This window comes from Salmo salar, chromosome ssa13 (genome assembly GCF_905237065.1).
Source record: "Salmo salar chromosome ssa13, Ssal_v3.1, whole genome shotgun sequence".
NCBI classification, from domain to species: Eukaryota; Metazoa; Chordata; class Actinopteri; order Salmoniformes; family Salmonidae; genus Salmo; species Salmo salar.
The window spans coordinates 84,274,364-84,297,633 of NC_059454.1; the positions used below are offsets into that span (position 1 = coordinate 84,274,364).

The 23,270-nt window shown below is 42.6% G+C and overlaps 1 protein-coding gene across 2 annotated transcripts; it reads right to left on the minus strand.

Annotated features, from left to right (window-relative positions):
* Positions 1–449: 449 nt before the first annotated feature.
* Positions 450–22,703, minus strand: mpzl2 (myelin protein zero-like 2). Of its 2 annotated transcripts, NM_001141083.1 has the most exon segments (5): positions 458–918; positions 4,060–4,247; positions 4,351–4,561; positions 4,759–4,928; positions 22,440–22,651. In NM_001141083.1, coding segments are annotated over 5 exon segments (786 nt in total). In that variant the 5' UTR covers positions 22,495–22,651; the 3' UTR covers positions 458–756.
* Positions 22,704–23,270: the final 567 nt, after the last annotated feature.

The window sequence follows — 23,270 nt, forward strand, 5'->3', positions numbered from 1 at the left end:
CCTCTTAAGCATTGATGGGATCTATTGTAATGTTTATAATGTTACCCTTATCAGCATAGCAGGTATTTATATGATAGTGTCATGTTCTCATTCACATAGCATCACACCTTATTATTAGCAAATGTGCTGACTGTCACACACCTATTAACTTCAGCCTATAAGCACGGCACACTAAGGCAACTTCACCATTCTTGCTGATTAACCTATGGGCTCACTCATGCAATAAACACTTTCCTTTCTTTCAACCAATGGGCATAAATCTAGGGGGGTATATGTCAACTCAAACCTTGAGTCTCCCACTTGTTTTGCAGCAACAATCTTCCAACGACCTTCCACCTCCACCAACTGAAGGCCCGTAATCAGATCCCCGTTCTCCCAGTGGGGGAGGCAATCAGTCCTCAGCATCTGGCTCTGAGGCGCACTTCTCAGAGACGAGGCCTACCCCAAACTATTCAATAAAATTCCATATTGTATTTATTCTGTCTCTGTTGTCATTCAGTTAAGCCTGTGCTTAATTGTACTTCATAGTCTTACAGGCAAGTCTGATTTACACCGTATATATACACTGAACAAAAATATAAAGCACGTGAAGTGTTGGTCCTGTTTCATGAGCTGAAATAAAAGACCCTGAACTTTTCCATACACACAAAAGGCTTATTTCTTTCAAATTTGGTGCGCAAATTTGTTTACATTCCTGTTTTCTCCATTGCCAAGATAACCCATCCACCTGACAGGTGTTGCATATCAAGAAGCTGATTAAACAGCATGATTACACAGGTGCACCTTGTGCTGGGAACAATAAAAGGCCACTCGAAAATTGTGCAGTTTTGTCACACAACACAATGCTACAGATATCTCATGTTTTGAGGGAGCATGCAATTGGCATGCTGACTGCAGGAATGTCCACCAGAGCTGTTGCCAGATAATTTAATGTTCATTTCCTTACTATAAGCCGCCTCCAACATCATTTTAGAGAATTTGGCAGTACGTCAAACTGGCCTAACAAACGCAGATGGTGTGTATGGTGTCGTGTGGGCGAGCGGTTTTCTGAACAGAGTGCCCCATGGTGGCAGTGGGGTTGTGGTATGGGCAGGCATAAGCTACGGACAACGAATCCAATTGCATTTTATCGATTGCAATTAGAATTCACAAAAATACCGTGACGAGATCCTGAGGCCCAATGTGAGGCCCATCTTTTGTGACCAACAAATGCATATCTGTATTCCCAGTCATGTGAAATCCATAGATTAGGGCCAAATTAATTTATTTCAATTGACCAATTTCCTCATATGAACTGTAACTCCGTAAAATCTATGAAATTGTTGCATGTTGCGTTTATATTTGGTGCAAATAATACAATTAAAAATATACATTATTGAAAATGTTAGTAAATAAAATAAATCTCTACCTTATAAGATAAAATGTGTTTACATGTACGATATACATCTATAGGCCTGATCACCAATGATGATGAGACAGCCTATAGGGAGGAGGTCAGTGACCTAGCAGTGTGGTGCCAGGACAACAACCTTTCCCTCAACATCAGTAAGACAAAGGAGCTGCTCGTGGACTACAGGAAACGAAGCACGAGCACGCCCCTATCCACATCGATGGGGCTGTAGTGGAGCGGGTCGAGAGCTTCAAGTTTCTCGATGTCCACATCACTAAGGAATTAACATGGTCCACACACAAACGCAGTCGTGTTTGGGCCAGTGACATCTTCATGTTTCTCCTAAACTGAAAGCCATACTTGTGTGTACTGTAGGAGTGAGCGGCAGGCTCCACCGGGTAGGACCATATGACCATCTCTCAAACACTGTTAGGAGTGTTCGCTCTCTCTCTCTCAGCACAGTGTGATACAACATGGCCATCACAGTCACAATCCATGTCTATGTGCATCAGATGAGGAAGATTCAAACATAATACAGCCTTGACCTCCAGTGTCATTCAGAATCACATAGCTCTTCCAGTCTCATCAGTAGGTGAAGACGCATGATCGATTTAACCACCAAAATCAATAGCTACGTCATTATGATGAAAATAAAAGGATCGAGTACTGTACACTCATTGATCCTGACAATACTGATATTTAGTCTAATTGTGGCCAATAAAAGCTTTACTGCTAACATTCCACCCTCTTTGCTCGAGGCTTTTCCAGCCCTATCTATACCGAGCTTAGTCATCCTCCACACACACACACACACACACACACACACACACACGATAGTGTATTGATTTGGACAGCAGCGAGGGTCCTGCATTGATGTACCAGATTACCATAGCCAAACCTTTGAGACCACAACACCCATGATCCTCAGCATGGACCCAGAAAGAGAGATGGAACAGCTTCCTTCAATGGACACATTGGGCACATCAGATCACAAAAACTACATAACACATGGAAAACAGGCTTCTTGGAATTGTGGGGTTCTTCTTCTGCATTCAAAGGTGTATGACAGTTACTTTTTATGTCCAGCAGTAATAGGCAGTCATTTATGCTGTCATTGTTGCAGGAAGCAGGAGTGGGTTTGTCACTGAAAGCTCCTGGCCCAGGAAAGCTTCCACCAGCCCTATTGCCCTTTCCCTTACCTTGAGCTTAGCCCTTAGCCACCCCTAGTACAGGGCTTCCACCAGCACCGTAGCCTACCCAAGATACCACAGGTTTAAAAAAAATAAAAAGGGTTTCACTGACTAAATTCACAACGGGACCTTAATCATAAAACACACTCACATATCTGCTGCCAGATACACATACATTCATTTGGGAATAATGTAAATGTATGGGCCATTAGCTCAGTTATAATGTTGATTATTCAAGTGTTAAAATAATTCTGTATATTAATTTAGAACAAATGGCTACCAAACGTAATGTTAAGAAACAGATGACACCACACCAAGAGACTGCTGCTGGTGTCATTTCAGCCATATCTAATAAGAGTAGTCATACTACATAGTCAAAATACAATCACATAGTAGGATTTGGCGGTACGCCGTATATACAATCACATAGTAGGATTTGGCGGTACGCCGTATATACAATCACATAGTAGGATTTGGCGGTACGCCGTATATACCGTATCCCGGGGTATTTCGAAACATCAGTATGGTTTCCCAATACTGTCAATAATGTTTTTTGTTTTTATAAATTTGAATATTAGTACTTTTTAAATAAATAGCTGCAGTCAACTTGTGCACTAGGTAATAGATAAAGCAGACCGCGTTAACCATTATGAAGCTTACCAGTACTAGATCCCAAAACAGCTGTTTGAGCAAGTCAAGTGTGTTTGTTTACAAAGATAGACAATGAGCAAAATGGGAGCTTCATGAGGTGAGTCACCCCGACAGCGCAACTTAAGTGAGGTGATCAAGTTACAGCTGTTTGCCAGCTATGCATCTTATAACTATTAAGTTAACTATCTTAGATGTAGCAAATAAATTATCTCCAGCTGGGTTCTACAACTTTACTAATGCCAGCTAAGTGGCTAACCTTAGCTTGCAAGATCAAGCTTCTTGGTAACAGCAGCAGACACGATCCCGTCCTGAAATAAGATCCCTGCTGTCTAATTTATTTTGTGCATGCTGCGTTTCGAGATGCTTGCATAACTTTAGGAGCTGGGTTGTTAATAGTAAAATGTTCACAAGCGTTCGTTAGCATTGACCTAGCATCCGCTATGGGGATTCCTCAGTACTTTTTTGCATTTTGTTAGCATTCTAGTGATGTTTTTTTTTTTGGGGGGGTTTACATCCTAGGATGGCACAGGCACAGTCAACCCAATCACATAGTTGTCTGTAAAAAACATTAAGTGCATAAAACATGTACAGAGATCCCTAATACTCATAGTGAGGGAGTGTAGAAAAAGGGACACCGACCAAAAAAAAGCATTAGTCCCTCCAAATTGTGGTCCTGGACTGGCCAGCCCCTCCAGTCAGAGACCAGTCTGTCCAGACAGAACACCTCCCCACACCAATCAGCAGAGGTAGGGAGGGAGACACACCCCATCACCACACTGTAGGGTCCTTACGCTCCTTCTCACTGGCCTTCAGCTTTTTCTCCTGTAGGATGTTGGCCTGCAACTCTCGCTCCTGCAGCTCTCTGGTTTCCTGCAGTTTGCTCCCCTGCAGCTCCATGTCTGTGTTGGCATGGCGGTTGCAGTACTTGTACACCATGAAGAGACCCAGCAGCACCAGGACTATGGCGATGGTTCCCCCGATGGCTGCAGCCAGGATGCCTATATCTGAGATGGAGACTGGAAGGAGCAGCACAGCCAGCACACACACACAAACAACAATACATCAGTCCACGTTAAGGTTTCTATGCAACACACCAGTGTGAGTGAATGACTGACTGACCTTTGTGGACAACCCTGAGGGTGACCTCTCCATTGATGCCGTGGACGTCGGGCAGGTTGCGGACCTGGCAGGTGTAGGTGCCGTTGAAGGTGAAGGGGACTTCATGCAGGCTGATGGAGGCGTCCTGTCTCATGATGTCCCCTGACCACACTGCATGGCCCTTAAACCGCCCCTCTGTAGGGGGGTACGCCGTCTCCTGGTAGTAAAACACCTGACACACACACACACACACAATTATGCGCTGCTCTAAAATGTTGATGTTTTACATAATACTCTGCTCAAAAAAGCCTCCATGTCCATCCAGTAGTCAAGCTGGTTTACGAGGCTAACCCAGTCTCCCTCCTAATTCAGACACCTTCCTTGTATGGCAAGTGTTAGTTCTGCTTCCAGTGTGGAAAGGTCACCCACCGACTCCTCAGCTCCCTGGCTCAGGGGACGGAAGTTCCAGGAGACAGCCACAGAGGAGTGGGACACTGGGTGTTTGGACTTAAAGGTGCACTTCAATCTCACTTCTGTCCCGTTCAATGCCTCCACTTCATTGGATGTGAAAATCTCCATTCCAACGACTCGCAGCACACCTGACACACAGAGTAGACCCAATGAGACACGTAAGCACAGCTATATACACTACATTATATACACAATAACCCTGAGAGTAGCATAAGCAAGCACCTTATCAAAGTCCTTACAGAACTTTTAGAGCACACTATTAAACACAGAAAACTGTATTTCACAGCCTCATGTGTACACATGATGACCATGAGAAGGTTGATAGCGGTTTTAGCAACAACCGTGTCTGTTTACACATCTTCAGTCTAAACTCGGTCCGCTCTCTTCAGTAAACGCAGCCTCGACTTCCAAAAAGTCAAGTGGTTCGTTGACTACACTTTTCAAATCCCTGGAGCTGTAGCGTAGCTCAGTACTACGTGTACCCTCCCTCAAACGCTTCAACCTGTACTCAGTCAAACCCTTCAAGCATGTTCTCTCCTACTGTACTTTGTGCGGTCCAGTGTGGACCGATCTCCATAATGAGCTGAGCTAGAGTTATAAATCACACCCGAGTCAAACACAAACTTATTTTACATATAAAAACGATAAAAAATTATCAAATTAGAAAGCAGGTGGAGTGGCCCTGTATTGATTCACTCAGCATTAAGTCTTCACAGGTCCAACAGACCTGAAATTCTGAGATTTGGCCCGGGTTGGGTACGGGTCCTAAATTCAGACTTTTGTCTCTGATCTGGGTTGGGTCAAATAGAATTTCCGTGGGTCTTAATTTACTATTAAAATTGCCTACTGGACCCGATTGGACTCGTCCTCAGTTAATGGAATGTGTGTGAGGTGATGAGAACTGCACAAGCTTGTTATCTGTGTCAGCCATTTGCAACTCAATAAAACGTATAGCTTATGTCCAGCTGAAACTGCTTCTGGCTGCTCACCTAACATGTGCCTGCTGCTGAGGAGGGAGAGAGAGCGAGTGAAAGGAGCCTTGGCTACTGTTGATTGAGAAGATGGCAGCATTTTTTATTGAATTAAAACAAAAGTAAGAGGAGAAAGGGTATAGTGAAAAGAAAACTCGGCGACAAGTTTTATTTGTACTGTTTTTTAAATGTAATATTTAATTTGATATTTTATAAACAATACAAAACATACACATGACATCATACAAATATCAACTACATCACACCTGCCCAGACCCACTAGCACCCCCCATCTCCAGCGTCCACATCACTGTACGCCACATGGCCTCAAACTGTACCATTTTGTTGTTTCTCTCCGTAGCCCACACACTTTCAATTTTTAGATAAAGCATTTGGCTTTTCCATTGCGTGAATGACGGAGGATTGGTTGATTCACAGTTAAGTATATATGTTGTTTTTAGATGATTGACGAGATAAGTATCGTCCAACCCATCAGGTATCTCACTTCACCCTCATATGCCAGGTCTTGAAATGCATACAGGCGGATTAAAAGTCAATTGACATTGTAAAAATGTAACAACAATATTTCCTTCTGACAGCCAACTTTATAACTCCGCTCATAACTTTTGGACTTTATAACATTCCCTGAAGGCATGGATTATTGAGTCCTTATTAGTTTTACAGTTTTCATATTGTAGTAGACAAAGATGAGAAGACCGTTGGCATGGCCAAATGGACCGCGTGCAACTCACTATTAAGGTTAGAAGCAATTGAACTTATTTTCGTATTCATTATAATGATTATTATTAGAGGTCGACCGATTAAATCGGCATGGCCGATTAATTAGGCCCATTTCAAGTTTTCATAACAAAAACGGTAATCTGCATTTTTAGACGCTGATTATGGCCGATTACATTGCACTCCACAAGGAGACCGCGTGGCAGGCTGACCACCTGTTACGCGAGTGCAGCAAGTAGCCAAGGTAAGTTGCTAGCTAGCATTAAACTTATCTTATAAAGAAAACAATCTTAACATAACTTTAACTAGTTTAACTAGCTTGTCCTGCGTTGCAAATAATCAATGCGGTGCCTGTTAATTTGTCATCGAATCACAGCCTACTTTGCCAAACGGGTGATGATTTAACAAGCGCATTCGCAAAAAAAGCACTGTTGTTGCACCAATGTACCTAACCATAAACATCAATGCCTTTCTTAAAATCAATACACAAGTATATTTTTTTAAATCTGCATATTTAGTTAAAAGAAATGAATGTTAGCAGGCAATATTAACTAGGGAAATTGTGTCACTTCTCTTGCGTTCTGTGAAGCAGAGTCAGGGTATATGTAGCAGTTTGGGCCGCCTGGCTCGTTGCGAACTGTGTGAAGACCATTTCTTCCTAACAAAGACCGTAATTAATTTGCCAGAATTTTACATAATTATGACATAACATTGAAGGTTGTCAAAGTAACAGCAATATTTAGACGGATGCCACCCGTTAGATAAAATATGGAATGGTTCCGTATTTCACTGAAAGAATAAACGTTTTGTTTTCAAAATGATAGTTTCCGGATTTGACCATATTAATGACCTAAGGCTAGTATTTGTGTGTTTATTAGATTGTAAATAAGTCTATGATTTGATAGAACAGTCTAACTGAGCAGTGGTAGGCAGCAGCAGGCTCGTAAGCATTCATTCAAACAGCACTTTCCTGCGTTTGCCAGCAGCTCTTCACAATGCTTGAAACACAGCGCTATTTATGACTTCAAGCCTATCAACTCCCGAGATTAGGCTGGCAATACTATAGTGCCTATAAGAACATCCAATAGTCAAAGGTATATGAAATGCAAATGGTATAGCGAGAAATAGTCCTATGATAACTACAACCTAAAACTTCTAAACTGGGAATATTGAAGACTCATGTTAAAAGGAACCCCCAGCTTTCATATGTTCTCATGTTCTGAGCAAGGAACTTAAAAGTGAGCTTTTTTACATGGCATATATTGCACTTTTACTTTCTTCTCCAACACTGTGTTTTTGATATTTTAAACCAAATTGAACATGTTTCATTATTTATTTGAGACTAAACTAATTTGTATTTATGTATTATATTAAGTTAAAATAAAGTGTTCATTCAGTATTGTTGTAATTGTCATTATTACAAATAAATATAAAAATATATAAAAATCAGCCGATTAATTGGTATCGGCTTTTTTTGGTCCTCCAATAATCGGTATCGGCGTTGAAAAATCATAACATCGGTCGACCTCTATGATAATTGTTGGCCAACTTAAAATATGCAACAAGTGTTTTGTTTCATTGTTTTGAGCCATTTTCTTCCACCCACTAATGTTGTGTTTGGCACAATATAGGGCTACTAGCACTCAAACCATAAAAATGTAAAACCAAAGAGCGCGTGAGTTGCAAAAAACTTACACTGAACAAATATATAAAACGCAACATTCAACAATTGAAGATTTTACTGAGTTACAGTTCATATAAAAGGAAATCAGTCAATTTAAATAATGAATTAGGCCCTAATCTATGGATTTCACATGACTAGGAATACAGATATGCAACTGTTGGTAACAGATACCCAATTATAAAAAAATTTAAGTAGGGGGGAGTGAATCAGAAAACCAGTCAGTATCTGGTGTGACCACCAATTGCCTCACGCTACACAAAACATCTCCTTCGCATAGAGTTAATCAGGCTGTTGATTGTGGCCTTTGGAATGTTGTCTCACTCTTCAATGGCTGTGCGAAGTTTCTGGATATTGGCGGGAACTGGAACATGCTGTTGTACACGTCGATCCAGAGCATCCCAAACATGCTCAATTGGTGACCCCTTGACTTTTTCCACATTTTGTTACGTTACTGCCTTATTATATAAACCATTTAATCGTTTTCCCCTAATCAATCAACACACAATAGACAAAGCAAAAACAGTTGAGATTTCTGCAAATTCATAAAAAAAATGTAACGGAAATATCACATTAATATAAGCATTCAGACCCTTTACTCAGTACTTTGTTGAAGCATCTTTCGCAGCAATTACAGCCTTGAGTCTTCTTGGGTATGACACTACAAGCTTGGCACACCTGTATTTGGGGAGTTTCTCCCATTCTTCTCTGCAGATCCTCTCAAGCTTTGTCAGGTTGGATGGAGAGTGTCGCTGCACAACTATTTTCAGGTCTCTCAAGGACATTCAGAGACTTGTCCCGAAGCCACTCCTGCGTTGTCTTGGCTGTGTGCTTAGGGTTGTTGTCCTATTGGAAGGTGAACCTTCACCCCAGTCTAAGGTCCTGAGCACTCTGGAGCAGGTTTTCATCAAGGATCTCTGTACTTTGCTAGATCCTCCCAGTCCCTGCCACTGAAAAACATCCCCACAGCATGATGCTGCCACCCCATGCTTCACCGTAGGGATGGTGCCAGGTTTCCTCCAGATGTGACGCTTGACATTCAGGTCAAATAGTTCAATCTTGGTTTCATCAGACCAGAGAATCTTGTTTCTCATGGGCTGAGAGTCTTAAGGTGCCTTTTCGCAAACTCCAAAACGGGCTGTCATGTGGCTTATACTGAGGAGTGGATTCCGTCTGGCCACTCTACCATAAAGGCCTGATCGCCGACAGCTGAACCGTGACGTTTTTAATATGCTACACATCAAAACACAACCAATATTATTTTTGTAATTCGTTTCAGGCAGATTTTAAGGGCACGTAACTGTGGATCATTTGGCCAATAGGACTATCGCTCGTTTATTTATGGCACTGACAGCGCCCAGTCGGAGGTGTCTTTCTCTCTCTCTACTCTCTGATCTAAATGGGTCACTCAGACCAGAACCAGCACTGGTATGTTTGGGTCTTTTTCCCCACGTGCCTTTTCGGAACGGGTCTGACTGTCCTCGGGTCCACTCGCAACAGACCGCCGTTCTTTTTTAAATTCATTTATAGAAATCGGGTCAGGTGGGAAACCCACGGACAGGTCCAACTTTTTGGACCCGTGAAGACCTCTACTCAGCATTCCATTGTGTTTATATTTGGCAGTCTCTCTGTGTGTGTGTGTGTCTCTCTGTCTGGTTAACGATACCGGCAGGTGGCTGGTTAATGATTGTAGGTGTTCAGTCCAGAGGTCCACGTATGAGAGCCTGAACCAGCAAGGGAGTAAAAAAAAATTCTGATAAAAGGTATAAAAAAAAAACATCAAGCGTTCTGGCAAACATGAAAATCTTCCATCTGTACCCATTGGCACCACTCTGAAGCGTAGATTAGATTTATCTCCTTCAGGAGTTCGGTGTCCAGGCAGGGAGTACGGCAGGGTAGGGGCTCGAGACAAACAGGGATTAATACCAGCCATGAGCATTCCTTTTTCCTTCATGCTCTGTCTCATTGCCCTGATAGCCCTGTGTTATGGATTAAAACAGGCTGTCACTCTAAATCAGCATCCAGGTAATTCCTATCCATCCTGTCATGTCCATGGGCAGACAAGCAAAAGATCAGTAAAAAACACTGTAGAAAGTATCTGAGCTGAGGGAACCATCCTGGCAAATCGCTGTGTTGTAACAAACTACATTCACTACCCTAGAGTAGACATGACAGCACTAAATCAATCAACCCGATGGCTGAGCTGCACTTCCCCAGACAGACTTCAGAAAGGCCCCTCTCTGCGCTCACTGATTGGATGGAATTCATGTGATGACAGATGTGTTGTATTATTCAAACTAGAGCAGGAACACAGTACTTTGACTACAGGGAGGAGAGATAGTCCTCCCATGTCCTTGAAAGTATAACCCACATAAACAAAACAGAGACATTTACAGAACGGATGCTTTCAAATAAACACTGGGTGTGATCCACTAACCTTTGGCTGAGTTGTTTCAAGGCAGAGCTAGTCAGAGTCAGATCCAAAGAATAAATACAATCTGCAGCACTAAAGACACTCCCCTGCTTCATGATATCAGACATCCAGATAAAGCCCTCTCAAACACAGAGATATAGGGCGTATTACACACAACGGATAGGTACACAGTATAGACTTTCATATTCATACATCAATACCATGAGAAGAATATTCAGTATTTTCACACACTCAATGGTAGCAGAAAATAATAAAACAGTGATACTACTGGCTGTTGTTTTCACAACCTGATAGAGAACTAAATCATTCCTGGAGTAACCTGTCCTTCCATATCAATCTAACAATTATCCAAGAGGACAATAACTTATGATCACTATGAGCTTTGGCCTGGTCAACCTGAGAAACATGTCAGAAATGTCAATATATACTGCATGTCCAAGCTATTCTATAATGATAAAGTATAAATCAAGAGTAGGCTACTCATTATCAAGATTATGGAAATTAGATTGGGGTTCTGGTCACCTGACCTGTAGCCATCTGAGCCTGACAGTGGCAGAGACGGGACCAAGTCACTATTATTCGAGTCACAAGCAAGTCTCAAGTCACAAGGTCGGAGTTCTCAAGTCGAGTCCCAAGTAGAACGGGTCAAGACTCGACTCCAAGTCGTGCATTCTATCAGCAAGTCAAATCAAGACTCAAGTAAAAATAAAATCGATACATGCAACGACTTGTTCAACTACAAATCTTTGTCTATGTATTGAGACAGCCTTTTCGTAATTTTGTCTACAACGCATTTTGATTAGCATTTGTAATTGTAAAACTTGTAGCAGTCATAAGGGCATAGAATCAGCAGAAGGCAAGGCAGGTTGACGTGCTCAGAGAGTAGATTTATTTACAGGTCTTGGTGATCCAATGGTGAAAGCGCCATTTCATACGAAAAGGCAATTTCCACATCCATTGTTACATTGGTACATTCATCTTAACCAGACTTAATGATTATTAATGATGTTTCAACACAATACATACATGGAACAATACATTCTCTTATTCAATGTTCTGACTCCAAAGCGAAGGGTGCAGGCCACAAGCCTATTTCTATGCGCACAGAGGTGCGCGTGCTCCTATTACGCACAACGAGGATAACAGAGGCACGGAACTCCGACATAACCGAGGAAATATGAACAAAAGGAAACCATATATTGAATTAAATAAACAGAACTTCTACCCCATGAATCTTGTGAACGGTCATGTGCGCAATAAACATTGCGTCCACTCAGAGGTTGGCAAAATGAAAATATACTGCTCAAAAAACTAAAGGGAACACTTAAACAACACATCCTAGATCTGAATGAAAGAAATAATCTTATTAAATACTTTTTTCTTTACATAGTTGAATGTGCTGACAAAATCACACAAAAATAATCAATGGAAATCCAATTTATCAACCCATGGAGGTCTGGATTTGGAGTCACACTCAAAATTAAAGTGGAAAACCACACTACAGGCTGATCCAACTTTGATGTAATGTCCTTAAAACAAGCCAAGATGAGGCTCAGTAGTGTGTGTGGCCTCCACGTGCCTGTATGACCTCCCTACAACGCCTGGGCATGCTCCTGATGAGGTGGCGGATGGTCTCCTGAGGGATCTCCTCCCAGACCTGGACTAAAGCATCCGCCAACTCCTGGACAGTCTGTGGTGCAACGTGTCGTTGGTGGATGGAGCGAGACATGATGTCCCAGATGTGCTCAATTGGATTCAGGTCTGGGGAACGGGCGGGCCAGTCCATAGCATCAATGCCTTCCTCTTGCAGGAACTGCTGACACACTCCAGCCACATGAGGTCTAGCATTGTCTTGCATCAGGAGGAACCCAGGGCCAACCGCACCAGCATATGGTCTCACAAGGGGTCTGAGGATCTCATCTCGGTACCTAATGGCAGTCAGGCTACCTCTGGCGAGCACATGGAGGGCTGTGCGGCCCCCCAAAGAAATGCCACCCCACACCATGACTGACCCACCGCCAAACCGGTCATGCTGGAGGATGTTGCAGGCAGCAGAACATTCTCCACAGCGTCTCCAGACTCTGTCACGTCTGTCACGTGCTCAGTGTGAACCTGCTTTCATCTGTGAAGAGCACAGGGCGCCAGTGGCGAATTTGCCAATCTTGGTGTTCTCGGGCAAATGCCAAACGTCTTGCACGGTGTTGGGCTGTAAGCACAACCCCCACCTGTGGACGTTGGGCCCTCATATCACCCTCATGGAGTCTGTTTCTGACCGTTCAAGCAGACACATGCACATTTGTGGCCTGCTGGAGGTCATTTTGCAGGGCTCTGGCAGTGCTTCTCCTGCTCCTCCTTGCACAAAGGCGGAGGTAGCGGTCCTGCTGCTGGGTTGTTGCCCTCCTACGGCCTCCTCCACGTCTCCTGATGTACTGGCCTGTCTCCTGGTAGCGCCTCCATGCTCTGGACACTACGCTGACAGACACAGCAAACCTTCTTGCCACAGCTCGCATTGATGTGCCATCCTGGATGAGCTGCACTACCTGAGCCACTTGTGTGGGTTGTAGACTCCGTCTCATGCTACCACTAGAGTGAAAGCACCGGCAGCATTGAAAAGTGACCAAAACATCAGCCAGGAAGCATAGGAACTGAGAAGTGGTCTGTGGTCCCCACCTGCAGAACCACTTGCTAATTGCCTATAATTTCCACCTGTTGTCTATCCATTTACACAACAGCATGTGAAATGTATTGTCAATCAGTGTTGCTTCCTAAGTGGACAGTGTGATTTCACAGAAGTGTGATTGACTTGGAGTTACATTGTGTTGTTTAAGTGTTCCCTTTATGTTTTTGAGCAGTGTATATTGTAGGCCTATCAAACATGAAATGTCTACATGTTGTAATAAACGGTACCGGGATGGAATGAAACACTAGCAATTATTTTAGTATTAGATATAGATTTACCACACAGGGCCAATGAATTTAAACATGTGAAAGCAAGAGCAAACATTTCAACAAGAGAAAAAAAAACTCAATTTCCCGGTGTTTGGACAGCGGCGCCTATGCTGAGTCTTTGCCACAGTAATAACTCATTTTAAACAAATTCCAAATGAAAGCTTCATAAGTAAATCATCAATTTCAAGCAATTGTTACATACCAAAATACCAATAGGCCTATGCTAGTATTTGTGCCCCACTGCTGATGAGCTTGCAAAGTAAACAGTTAATATTCTTGATCACCAAACAATTTTTGGCGCTGCACATTTATTTATTATGGCAATCCTCTCTACCTATAATTTGACATTCTTCCTCTATGGATTATTGGCGATCACACAGGTATTTGCTCTTTATCAAAAAACAACAGGACCGACTGACTTTATTTTTCTCCATTCACCCAGTGGGTCAGACGCTGGGCACCAACCACATCACAAATTCTCTTCAGGTATTGAACCTGAACATCCGTCATTACCCCTGAGATGACTCCTTTAAACGGGTGCTCTACTCCGAAGTTCAAAACACAAAACTTCTGTCCGGATTCTTTTGAGGCTCACTGCAATCTTCCTCTGTTCTTCAGAAATACAATTCATCAAAATAAGCCCACTCCTGGTCACTGACTGACTCCACTTTTCCCAGCGCATACTTCACTATTTGACACCTCAAACGGGTTTCCCACATTCATCCTTACTCAAACGCATCTCGACAAAAAGCGATTCATTATCATTCATACACGTATCCTCCACTCCAGTTTTAGACAATGTCCTTTTTGTTCCAGCTTTCGCTACTACTGTTGTAGTGTCAGAACACTCGACTTCACCAACTTTGCTCAACACGCTGCTTGATTCAAACTGAGCATCCACTTCCGCCATCTTTTCCAAATTTCAACCGGAATCTCCAACATCCCTCATAATATGATGTTCGCGCTGCACCCAATCCTACAGCTGTACAGCAAATCAGCAATCCGTTCGCTCACCCGACCTTTGTTGATTGATAGTTTGCTTGTCAAATCAGAGTGCGGAGTGTGCATTGCACTAGCCAATCTGTTGCAGGTTTTTTTTCTCCAAGGGCGATGCTGAGGCTACTGTCTCTGGCTGCGTGTAGAGTGCAAGGTGCTGCATGCATGGTCAATCCGACATTTGCAGTGGCCTTACAGAATTTACTGTGATAGAGCCTATGCCGAAGTCAGGGCATTCATACTTCTTGCTCTTCACGGAGTAGAGCTGTTATGAAGGAAGTTGTCAACGAAGTGAGTTTGTGTTTATACAGGACCTACCGCCCCCACCGATCGTCAACCAATCATGTCAATGCAGAGCTATACGGAGCCCTCTGCATTGTTAGAAAATTTGAGAGGCAGGCGATGCGGTAAGGAGCTTGATTTGGATTTAGCCTCTGCAAGCCTCCGAAGGCCCCGAAATTGCGTCACACCCTCCATATGGAGCCTCCAACCACATTTTCGGATCAAGTATAAGGTACTAGGTAACTAGCCCCCTGTAATTCAGATTAAGACCACAAGATGTCACCAAATTATTCCACCAACACTTTCCCTGGCTGCCACCCCAGCTAGCACAGTGGATCTGGGCCGATTCCGGCTGAGAGTTGGGGCACTAGGCTGAGAGTCAGACTCGGCCGACGTCATGTGGCCCGAGTCTGGGCCGCCTTAAGCAGTATTACTTATGGCTAGGATGCGGGGATTGAGCTCGGGCCGATTCCGATGTGAGTTATCTGACCCAAATGTATTACTTGGGTCTCGGGCCGATGATTACACGGATTTATAACATTTCATTATTTATTTAGTTTTCCTTATTTTGTCATTGTTTCTGTGATTTCTTTTACACAGCATTTTATGTCATATAGCCAGCTATGTTTTTAAGAGAGAGCTTTTCAATTGGCATCTCTCCCCTGTTTTCAGTCACTGGATTAGGTGTGAGCAGTGCAGGAGGTAGGCTAGTGAGTTGTGCTCCAATTTGACTGGGAATAGCTTTATTTGTGACCTATGTACAAATTAGAATCGTGCAATAAATCCCATTTTATTTGTCATGTGCCAAATACAACAGGTGTAGACCTTACCATGAAATTCTTACTTACAAGCCATTAACCAACAACGCAGTTAAGAAAATATTTACTAAATAAACTAAAGTAAAACAATTTTTTAAAGCAACAATAATTCCGTACAAGGGGGTACCGGTACTGAATCACTATACGGGGGTACAGATTAGTCAAGGTACGTAGGTATGGGTAAAGTGACTATGCATAGGTAATAAACAGCGAGTTGCAGCAGTGTAATAGTCCCGGTGGCCATTTTATTAATTGTTCAGCAGTCTTATGGCTTGGGGGTAGAAGCTGTTTGGACCTAGACTTGGCACTCCGGTACCGCTTGCCGTGCGGTAGCAGAGAGAACAGTCTATAACTTCAGTGACTGGAGTCTTTGACAATTTTTTGGGCCTTCCTCCGACACCGCCTAGTTAGTATATAGGTTCTGGATTGCAGGAAGCTTGGCCCCAGTGATGTACTACGTACTACCCTCTGTAGCACCTCACAGTAGGATGCCGAGCAGTTGCCATACCAGGCGGTGATGCAACCGGTAAGGATGATCGATGGTGCAGCTGTAGAACCTTTTTGAGTATCTGCGGAGCCATGCCAAATCTTTTCAGTCTCCTGATGTGGAAAAGGCATTGTCATGCCCTCTTCACAACTTTGTTGGTGTGTTTGGACCATGATAGTTTGTTAGTGATGTGGACACCAAGGAACTTGAAACTCTCGACCCGCTCCACTACAGCCCCGTCGATGTGAATGGGGGCATGTTGGGCACACCCTCAGCAAAGCATAAGACAGTTGCCACATCAATGTTACACTGAATTAATGAGTTAAGTTATTAAAATGTTATATTCCATTCCAATATTATATTCCAATTCATCTTTTTTGAATTAATTATAAAACAACTATTTAAAACCTTTTGCTCCTGAATGTCATTTTAAAGACTACTGGGATATAAAATCTGGCATTATTCAAATAATATTTAGTGCAATTATACATAATGGATATTATGGAAAAGGAACAACAACGAAAAAAATCTAAGAAAATGTATGTGCAGGTGATTTAAAGAGGGACTTTACATCAAATCTCCTCATAGTTCAGATATTAATGTGCAACACCATTTCCCCCAATATTTTATTTAAATAATTAAAATAAGACAACTAGACTTAGCTTTTAAGTATTACTTACTAAAGTTACCCCGGTACTTAAAAAAAAAAAAACTTTTCTAAAAGCAACATTTCATGAAATGACAAAAAAAGTGTTAACTGTAGCCATTTATTTCCCTATGTAGTTTATTCGCCTTAACATGACCTTCATCCCATATATATTCTTTCCAAACGTTGCTTTGTGTCAGAAATTAGACATTGTTCTTAAGGGGGTTAAGGGGATAGTTACAGTGCCTTGCGAAAGTATTCGGCCCCCTTGAACTTTTCGACCTTTTGCCACATTTCAGGCTTCAAACATAAAATTACAGTTTTTTGTGAAGAATCAACAACAAGTGGGACACAATCATGAAGTGGAACGAAATTTATTGGATATTTCAAACTTTTTTAACAAATAAAAAAACTGAAAAATTGGGCGTGCAAAATTATTCAGCCCCCTTAAGTTAATACTTTGTAGCGCCACCTTTAGCTGCGATTACAGCTGTAAGTCGCTTGGGGTATGTCTCTATCAGTTTTGCACATCAAGACACTGACATTTTTGCCCATTCCTCCTTGCAAAACAGCTCGAGCTCAGTGAGGTTGGATGGAGAGCGTTTGTGAACAGCAGTTTTCAGTTCTTTCCACAGATTCTCGATTGGATTCAGGTCTGGAATTTGACTTGGCCATTCTAACACCTGGATATGTTTATTTGTGAACCATTCCATTGTAGATTTTGCTTTATGTTTTGGATTATTGTCTTGTTGGAAGACAAATCTCCGTCCCAGTCTCAGGTCTTTTGCAGACTCCATCAGGTTTTCTTCCAGAATGGTCCTGTATTTGGCTCCATCTTCCCATCAATTTTAACCATCTTCCCTGCCCCTGCTGAAGAAAAGCAGGCCCAAACCATGATGCTGCCACCACCATGTTTGACAGTGGGGATGGTGTGTTCAGGGTGGTGAGCTGTGTTGCTTTTACGCCAAACATAACGTTTTGCATTGTTGCCAAAAAGTTCGATTTTGGTTTCATCTGACCAGAGCACCTTCTTCCACATGTTTGGTGTGTCTCCCAGGTGGCTAGTGGCAAACTTTAAACGACACTTTTTATGGATATCTTTAAGAAATGGCTTTCTTCTTGCCACTCTTCCATAAAGGCCAGATTTGTCCAACATGTCTCTGGACCTACTCACTGCCACAGTCATACTCTGGACCTAGTTTTGTCCCATGGAATAAATGTTGTGGATCTTAATGTTTTTCCTCATAATCCTGGACTATCGGACCACCATTTTATTACGTTTGCAATTGCAACAAATAATCTGCTCAGACCCCAACCAAGGAGCATTAAAAGTCGTGCTATAAATTCTCAGACAACCCAAAGATTCCTTGATGCCCTTCCAGACTGCCTCTGCCTACCCAAGGACGTCAGAGGACAAAAATCAGTTAACCACCTAACCGAGGAACTCAATTTAACCTTGCGCAATACCCTAGATGCAGTTGCACCCCTAAAAATTAAAAACATCTGTCATAAGAAACTAGCTCCCTAGTATACAGAAAATACACGAGCTCTGAAGCAAGCTTCCAGAAAATTGGAACGGAAATGGCGCCACACCAAACTGGAAGTCTTCCGACTAGCTTGGAAAGACAGTACCGTGCAGTATCGAAGAGCCCTCACTGCTGCTCGATCATCCTATTTTTCCAACTTAATTGAGGAAAATAAGAACAATCCGAAATGTCTTTTTGATACTGTCGCAAAGCTAACTAAAAAGCAGCCTTCGCAAATGGAGGATGGCTTTCACTTCAGCAGTAATACATTTATGAACTTCTTTGAGGAAAAGATCATGATCATTAGAAAGCAAATTACAGACTCCTCTTGAAATCTGGGTATTCATCCAAAGCTCCATTGTCCTGAGTCTACACAACTCTGCCAGGACCTAGGATCAAGGGAGATACTAAAGTGTTTTAGTACTATATCTCTTGACACAATGATGAAAATAATCATGGCCTCCAAACCCTCAAGCTGCATACTGGACCCTATTCCAACTAAACTACTGAAAGAGCTGCTTCCTGTGCTTGGCCCTCCTATGTTGAACATAATAAACGTCTCTCTATCCACCGGATGTGTACCAAGCTCACTAAAAGTGGCAGTAATAAAGCCTCTCTTGAAAAAGCCGAATCTTGATCCAGAAATTATAAAAAACTATCGGCCTATATCGAATCTTCCATTCCTCTCAAAAAATTTTGAAAAAGCTGTTGCACAGCAACTCACTGCCTTCCTGAAGACAAACAATGCATACGAAACGCTTCAGTCTGGTTTTAGACCCCATCATAGCACAGAGACTGCACTTGTGAAGGTGGTAAATGACCTTTTAATGACGTCAGACCGAGGTTCTGCATCTGTCCTCGTGCTCCTAGATCTTAGTGCCGCTTTTGATACCGTCGATCACCACATTCTTTTGGAGAGATTGGAAACCCAAATTGGTCTACATGGACAAGTTCTGGCCTGGTTTAGATCTTATCTGTCGGAAAGATATCAGTTTGTCTCTGTGAATGGTTTGTCCTCTGACAAATCAATTGTAAATTTCGGTGTTCCTCAAGGTTCCGTTTTAGGACCACTATTGTTTTCACTATATATTTTACCTCTTGGGGATGTCATTCGAAAACATAATGTTAAATTTCACTGCTATGCGGACGACACACAGCTGTACATTTCAATGAAACATGGTGAAGCCCCAAAATTGCCCTCGCTAGAAGCCTGTGTTTCAGACATAAAGAAGTGGATGGCTGCAAACTTTCTACTTTTAAACTCGGACAAAACAGAGATGCTTGTTCTAGGTCCCAAGAAACAAAGAGATCTTCTGTTGAATCTGACAATTAATCTGGATGGTTGTACAGTCGTCTCAAATAAAACTGTGAAGGACCTCGGCGTTACTCTGGACCCTGATCTCTCTTTTGAAGAACATATCAAGACTGTTTCAAGGACAGCTTTTTTCCATCTACGTAACATTGCAAAAATCAGAAACTTTCTGTCCAAAAATGACACAGAAAAATTAATCCATGCTTTTGTTACTTCTAGGCTGGACTACTGCAATGCTCTACTTTCCGGCTACCCGGATAAAGCACTAAATAAACTTCAGTTAGTGCTAAATACGGCTGCTAGAATCCTGACTAGAACCAAAAAATTTGATCATATTACTCCAGTGCTAGCCTCCATACACTGGCTTCCTGTTAAGGCAAGGGCTGATTTCAAGGTTTTACTGCTAACCTACAAAGCATTACATGGGCTTGCTCCTACCCATCTTTCCGATTTGGTCCTGCCGTACATACCTACACGTACGCTACGGTCACAAGACGCAGGCCTCCTAATTGTCCCTAGAATTTCTAAGCAAACGGCTGGAGGTAGGGCTTTCTCCTATAGAGCTCCATTTTTATGGAATGGTCTGCCTACCAATGTGAGAGACGCAGACTCAGTCTCAACCTTTAAGTCTTTACTGAAGACTTATCTCTTCAGTAGGTCCTATGATTAAGTATAGTCTGGCCCAGGAGTGTGAAGGTGAACGGAAAGGCTGGAGCAACGAACCGCCCTTGCTGTCTCTGCCTTGCCGGTTCCCCTCTTTCCACTGGGATTCTCTGCCTCTAACCCTTTTACAGGGGCTGAGTCACTGGCTTACTGGTGTTCTTCCATGCCGTCCATGGGAGGGGTGCGTCACTTGAGTGGGTTGAGTCACTGACGTGGTCTTCCTGTCTGGGTTGGCGCCCCCCCTTGGGTTGTGCCATGGCGGAGATCGTTGTGGGCTATACTCGGCCTTGTCTTAGGACGGTAAGTTGGTGGTTGGAGACATCCCTCTAGTGGTGTGGGGGCTGTGCTTTGGCAAAGTGGGTGGGGTTATATCCTGCCTGTTTGGCCCTGTCCGGGGTATCATCGGATGGGGCCACAGTGTCTTCTGATCCCTCCTGTCTCAGCCTCCAGTATTTATGCTGCAGTAGTTTATGTGTCGGGGGCTAGGGTCAGTCTGTTACATCTGGAGTATTTCTCTTGTCTTATCCGGTGTCCTGTGTGAATTTAAATATGCTCTCTCTAATTCTCTCTTTCTGTCTTTCTCTCGGAGGACCTGAGCCCTAGGACCATGCCACAGGACTACCTGGCATGATGACTCCTTGCTGTCCCCAGTCCACCTGGCCGTGCTGCTGCTCCAGTTTCAACTGTTCTGCCTGCGGCTATGGAACCCTGACCTGTTCACCGGACGTGCTTGTTGCACCCTCGACAACTACTATGATTATTATTATTTGACCATGCTGGTCATTTATGAACATTTTAACATCTTGACCATGTTCTGTTATAATATCCACCCTGCACAGCCAGAAGAGGACTGGCCACCCCTCATAGCCTGGTTCCTCTCTAGGTTTCTTCCTAGGTTTTTGGCCTTTCTAGGGAGTTTTTCCTAGGGAGTTTTTCCTAGCCACCGTGCTTCTTTCACATGCTTTGCTTGCTGTTTGGGGTTTTAGGCTGGGTTTCTGTACAGCACTTTGAGATATCAGCTGATGTACGAAGGGCTATATAAAAATAAATTTGATTTGATTTGTGCAGTATACGACTGATTGTTGTCCTATGGACAGAGTCTCCCACCTCAGCTGTAGATCTCTGCAGTTCATCCAGAGTGATCATGGGCCTCTTGGCTGCATCTCTGATGAGTCTTCTCCTTGTATGAGCTGAAAGTTTTGAGGGACGGCCAGGTCTTCGTAGATTTGCAGTGGTCTGATACTCCTTCCATTTCAATATTATCGCTTGCACAGTGCTCCTTGGGATGTTTAAAGCTTGGGAAATCTTTTTGTATCCAAATCCGGCTTTAAACTTCTCCACAACCGTATCTCGGACCTGCCTGGTGTGTTCCTTGTTCTTCATGATGCTCTCTGCGCTTTAAACGGACCTCTGAGACTATCACAGAGCAGGTGCATTTATACAGAGACTTGATTACACACAGGTGGATTCTATTTATCATCATTAGTCATTTAGGTCAACATTGGATCATTCAGAGATCCTCACTGAACTTCTGGAGAGTTTGCTGCACTGAAAGTAAAGGGGCTGAATAATTTTGCACAGCCAATTTTTCAGTTTTTTATTTGTTAAAAAAAAGTTTGAAATATCCAATACATTTCTTTCCACTTCATAATTGTGTCCCACTTGTTGTTGATTCTTCACAAAAAATTACAGTTTTATATCTTTATGTTTGAAGCCTGAAATGTGGCAAAAGGTCGAAAAGTTCAAGGGGGCCGAATACTTTCACAAGGCACTGTACTTCCTAGTACCCTGAATTGGCTTTAATCCACAAGACTCTGTGCCACAAAACGAGTGACAAAGCATGACAAAACCTGGCAAGATCATTTCAAGTCAAGTCATTTTATTTTCTATTAAGTGGAGTCTCAAGTCATCAAATGTGTGACTCGGGTCCACAACTGGACAGTGGTGTCAATGTGATTCTTGAGCAAGACTGCTGGAGCCTCTGATCAATGTTTTGACTGAATAATAATAGGCCTAAGTGTTCATGTAAAACTATAAATTATCAACAATATTCGTTTGATTTACTTGATCATACAGAATAGCGACTAATTGCCATAGGACTGAACACATAAATTAATGAAGTAACTTCGTACTCACCTGGCACTGCGAATAAACCCATAAACGCGAGGAACTGTTGCCATGTCCGATACATTTGATTGTCAGTTTGTCCAGGCCTCAAATACACTGACAAACTTTCAACGAGTTACTAGAAACCTCCAAAAGCGAACGTTTTAAGGAAAATTCAGGCGAATACCTCGACAGGTTTTTGATAAAGAGTCCTAGCTCTAGGACTCGGAAGTTTGAAACGCAAAGGCTGTGTGTGCACACTCGGGCTGTAGGCGGAGTCAGCATTACGCACCTTTTGCCTTTGACGGACTGGTGGGAGGCGCACGCTGTTGTAAAACATGTTTGAGTAAAACCTGTTTTTGTCCCCCCAAAACTGTGCAAAGTATTAATACTGCTGGCCTGCCTTTACTTGTATCCAAGACTTGATGCAATTAGGATATGTCAAAACTGTCTACTGCTGCTCAAACGTCTTTGTTTTCATAAAAAAATAGGCTACTGAGGCAAAATCATCTTGAAAGTTTTCCGTTTTCTTCCCCCGTCATTTGCGCAGAGGCAACGCATTAAGCATAGCCTACCAATGCTGCCCTACAAAGTGAAACAGAAAAATGGCTTCAAAGTTGTTTTGCTAGCCAGCCAAATATATTGTAGGTAGATCATTGATAATGCAAAGATGTATCATCTTATTATGTAGTCATTTGTATTCATATCAATCATAACCACTGATTTGACCTATGACCCATAAAATGCAGATACTGCAATCTGCCTTTGAATGACCTTAAACAACTACACTGAACAAAAATATAAACTCAACATGTAAAGTGTTGGTCGAAAAAAAGCACAAAAAGCTTATTTCTTAAACAT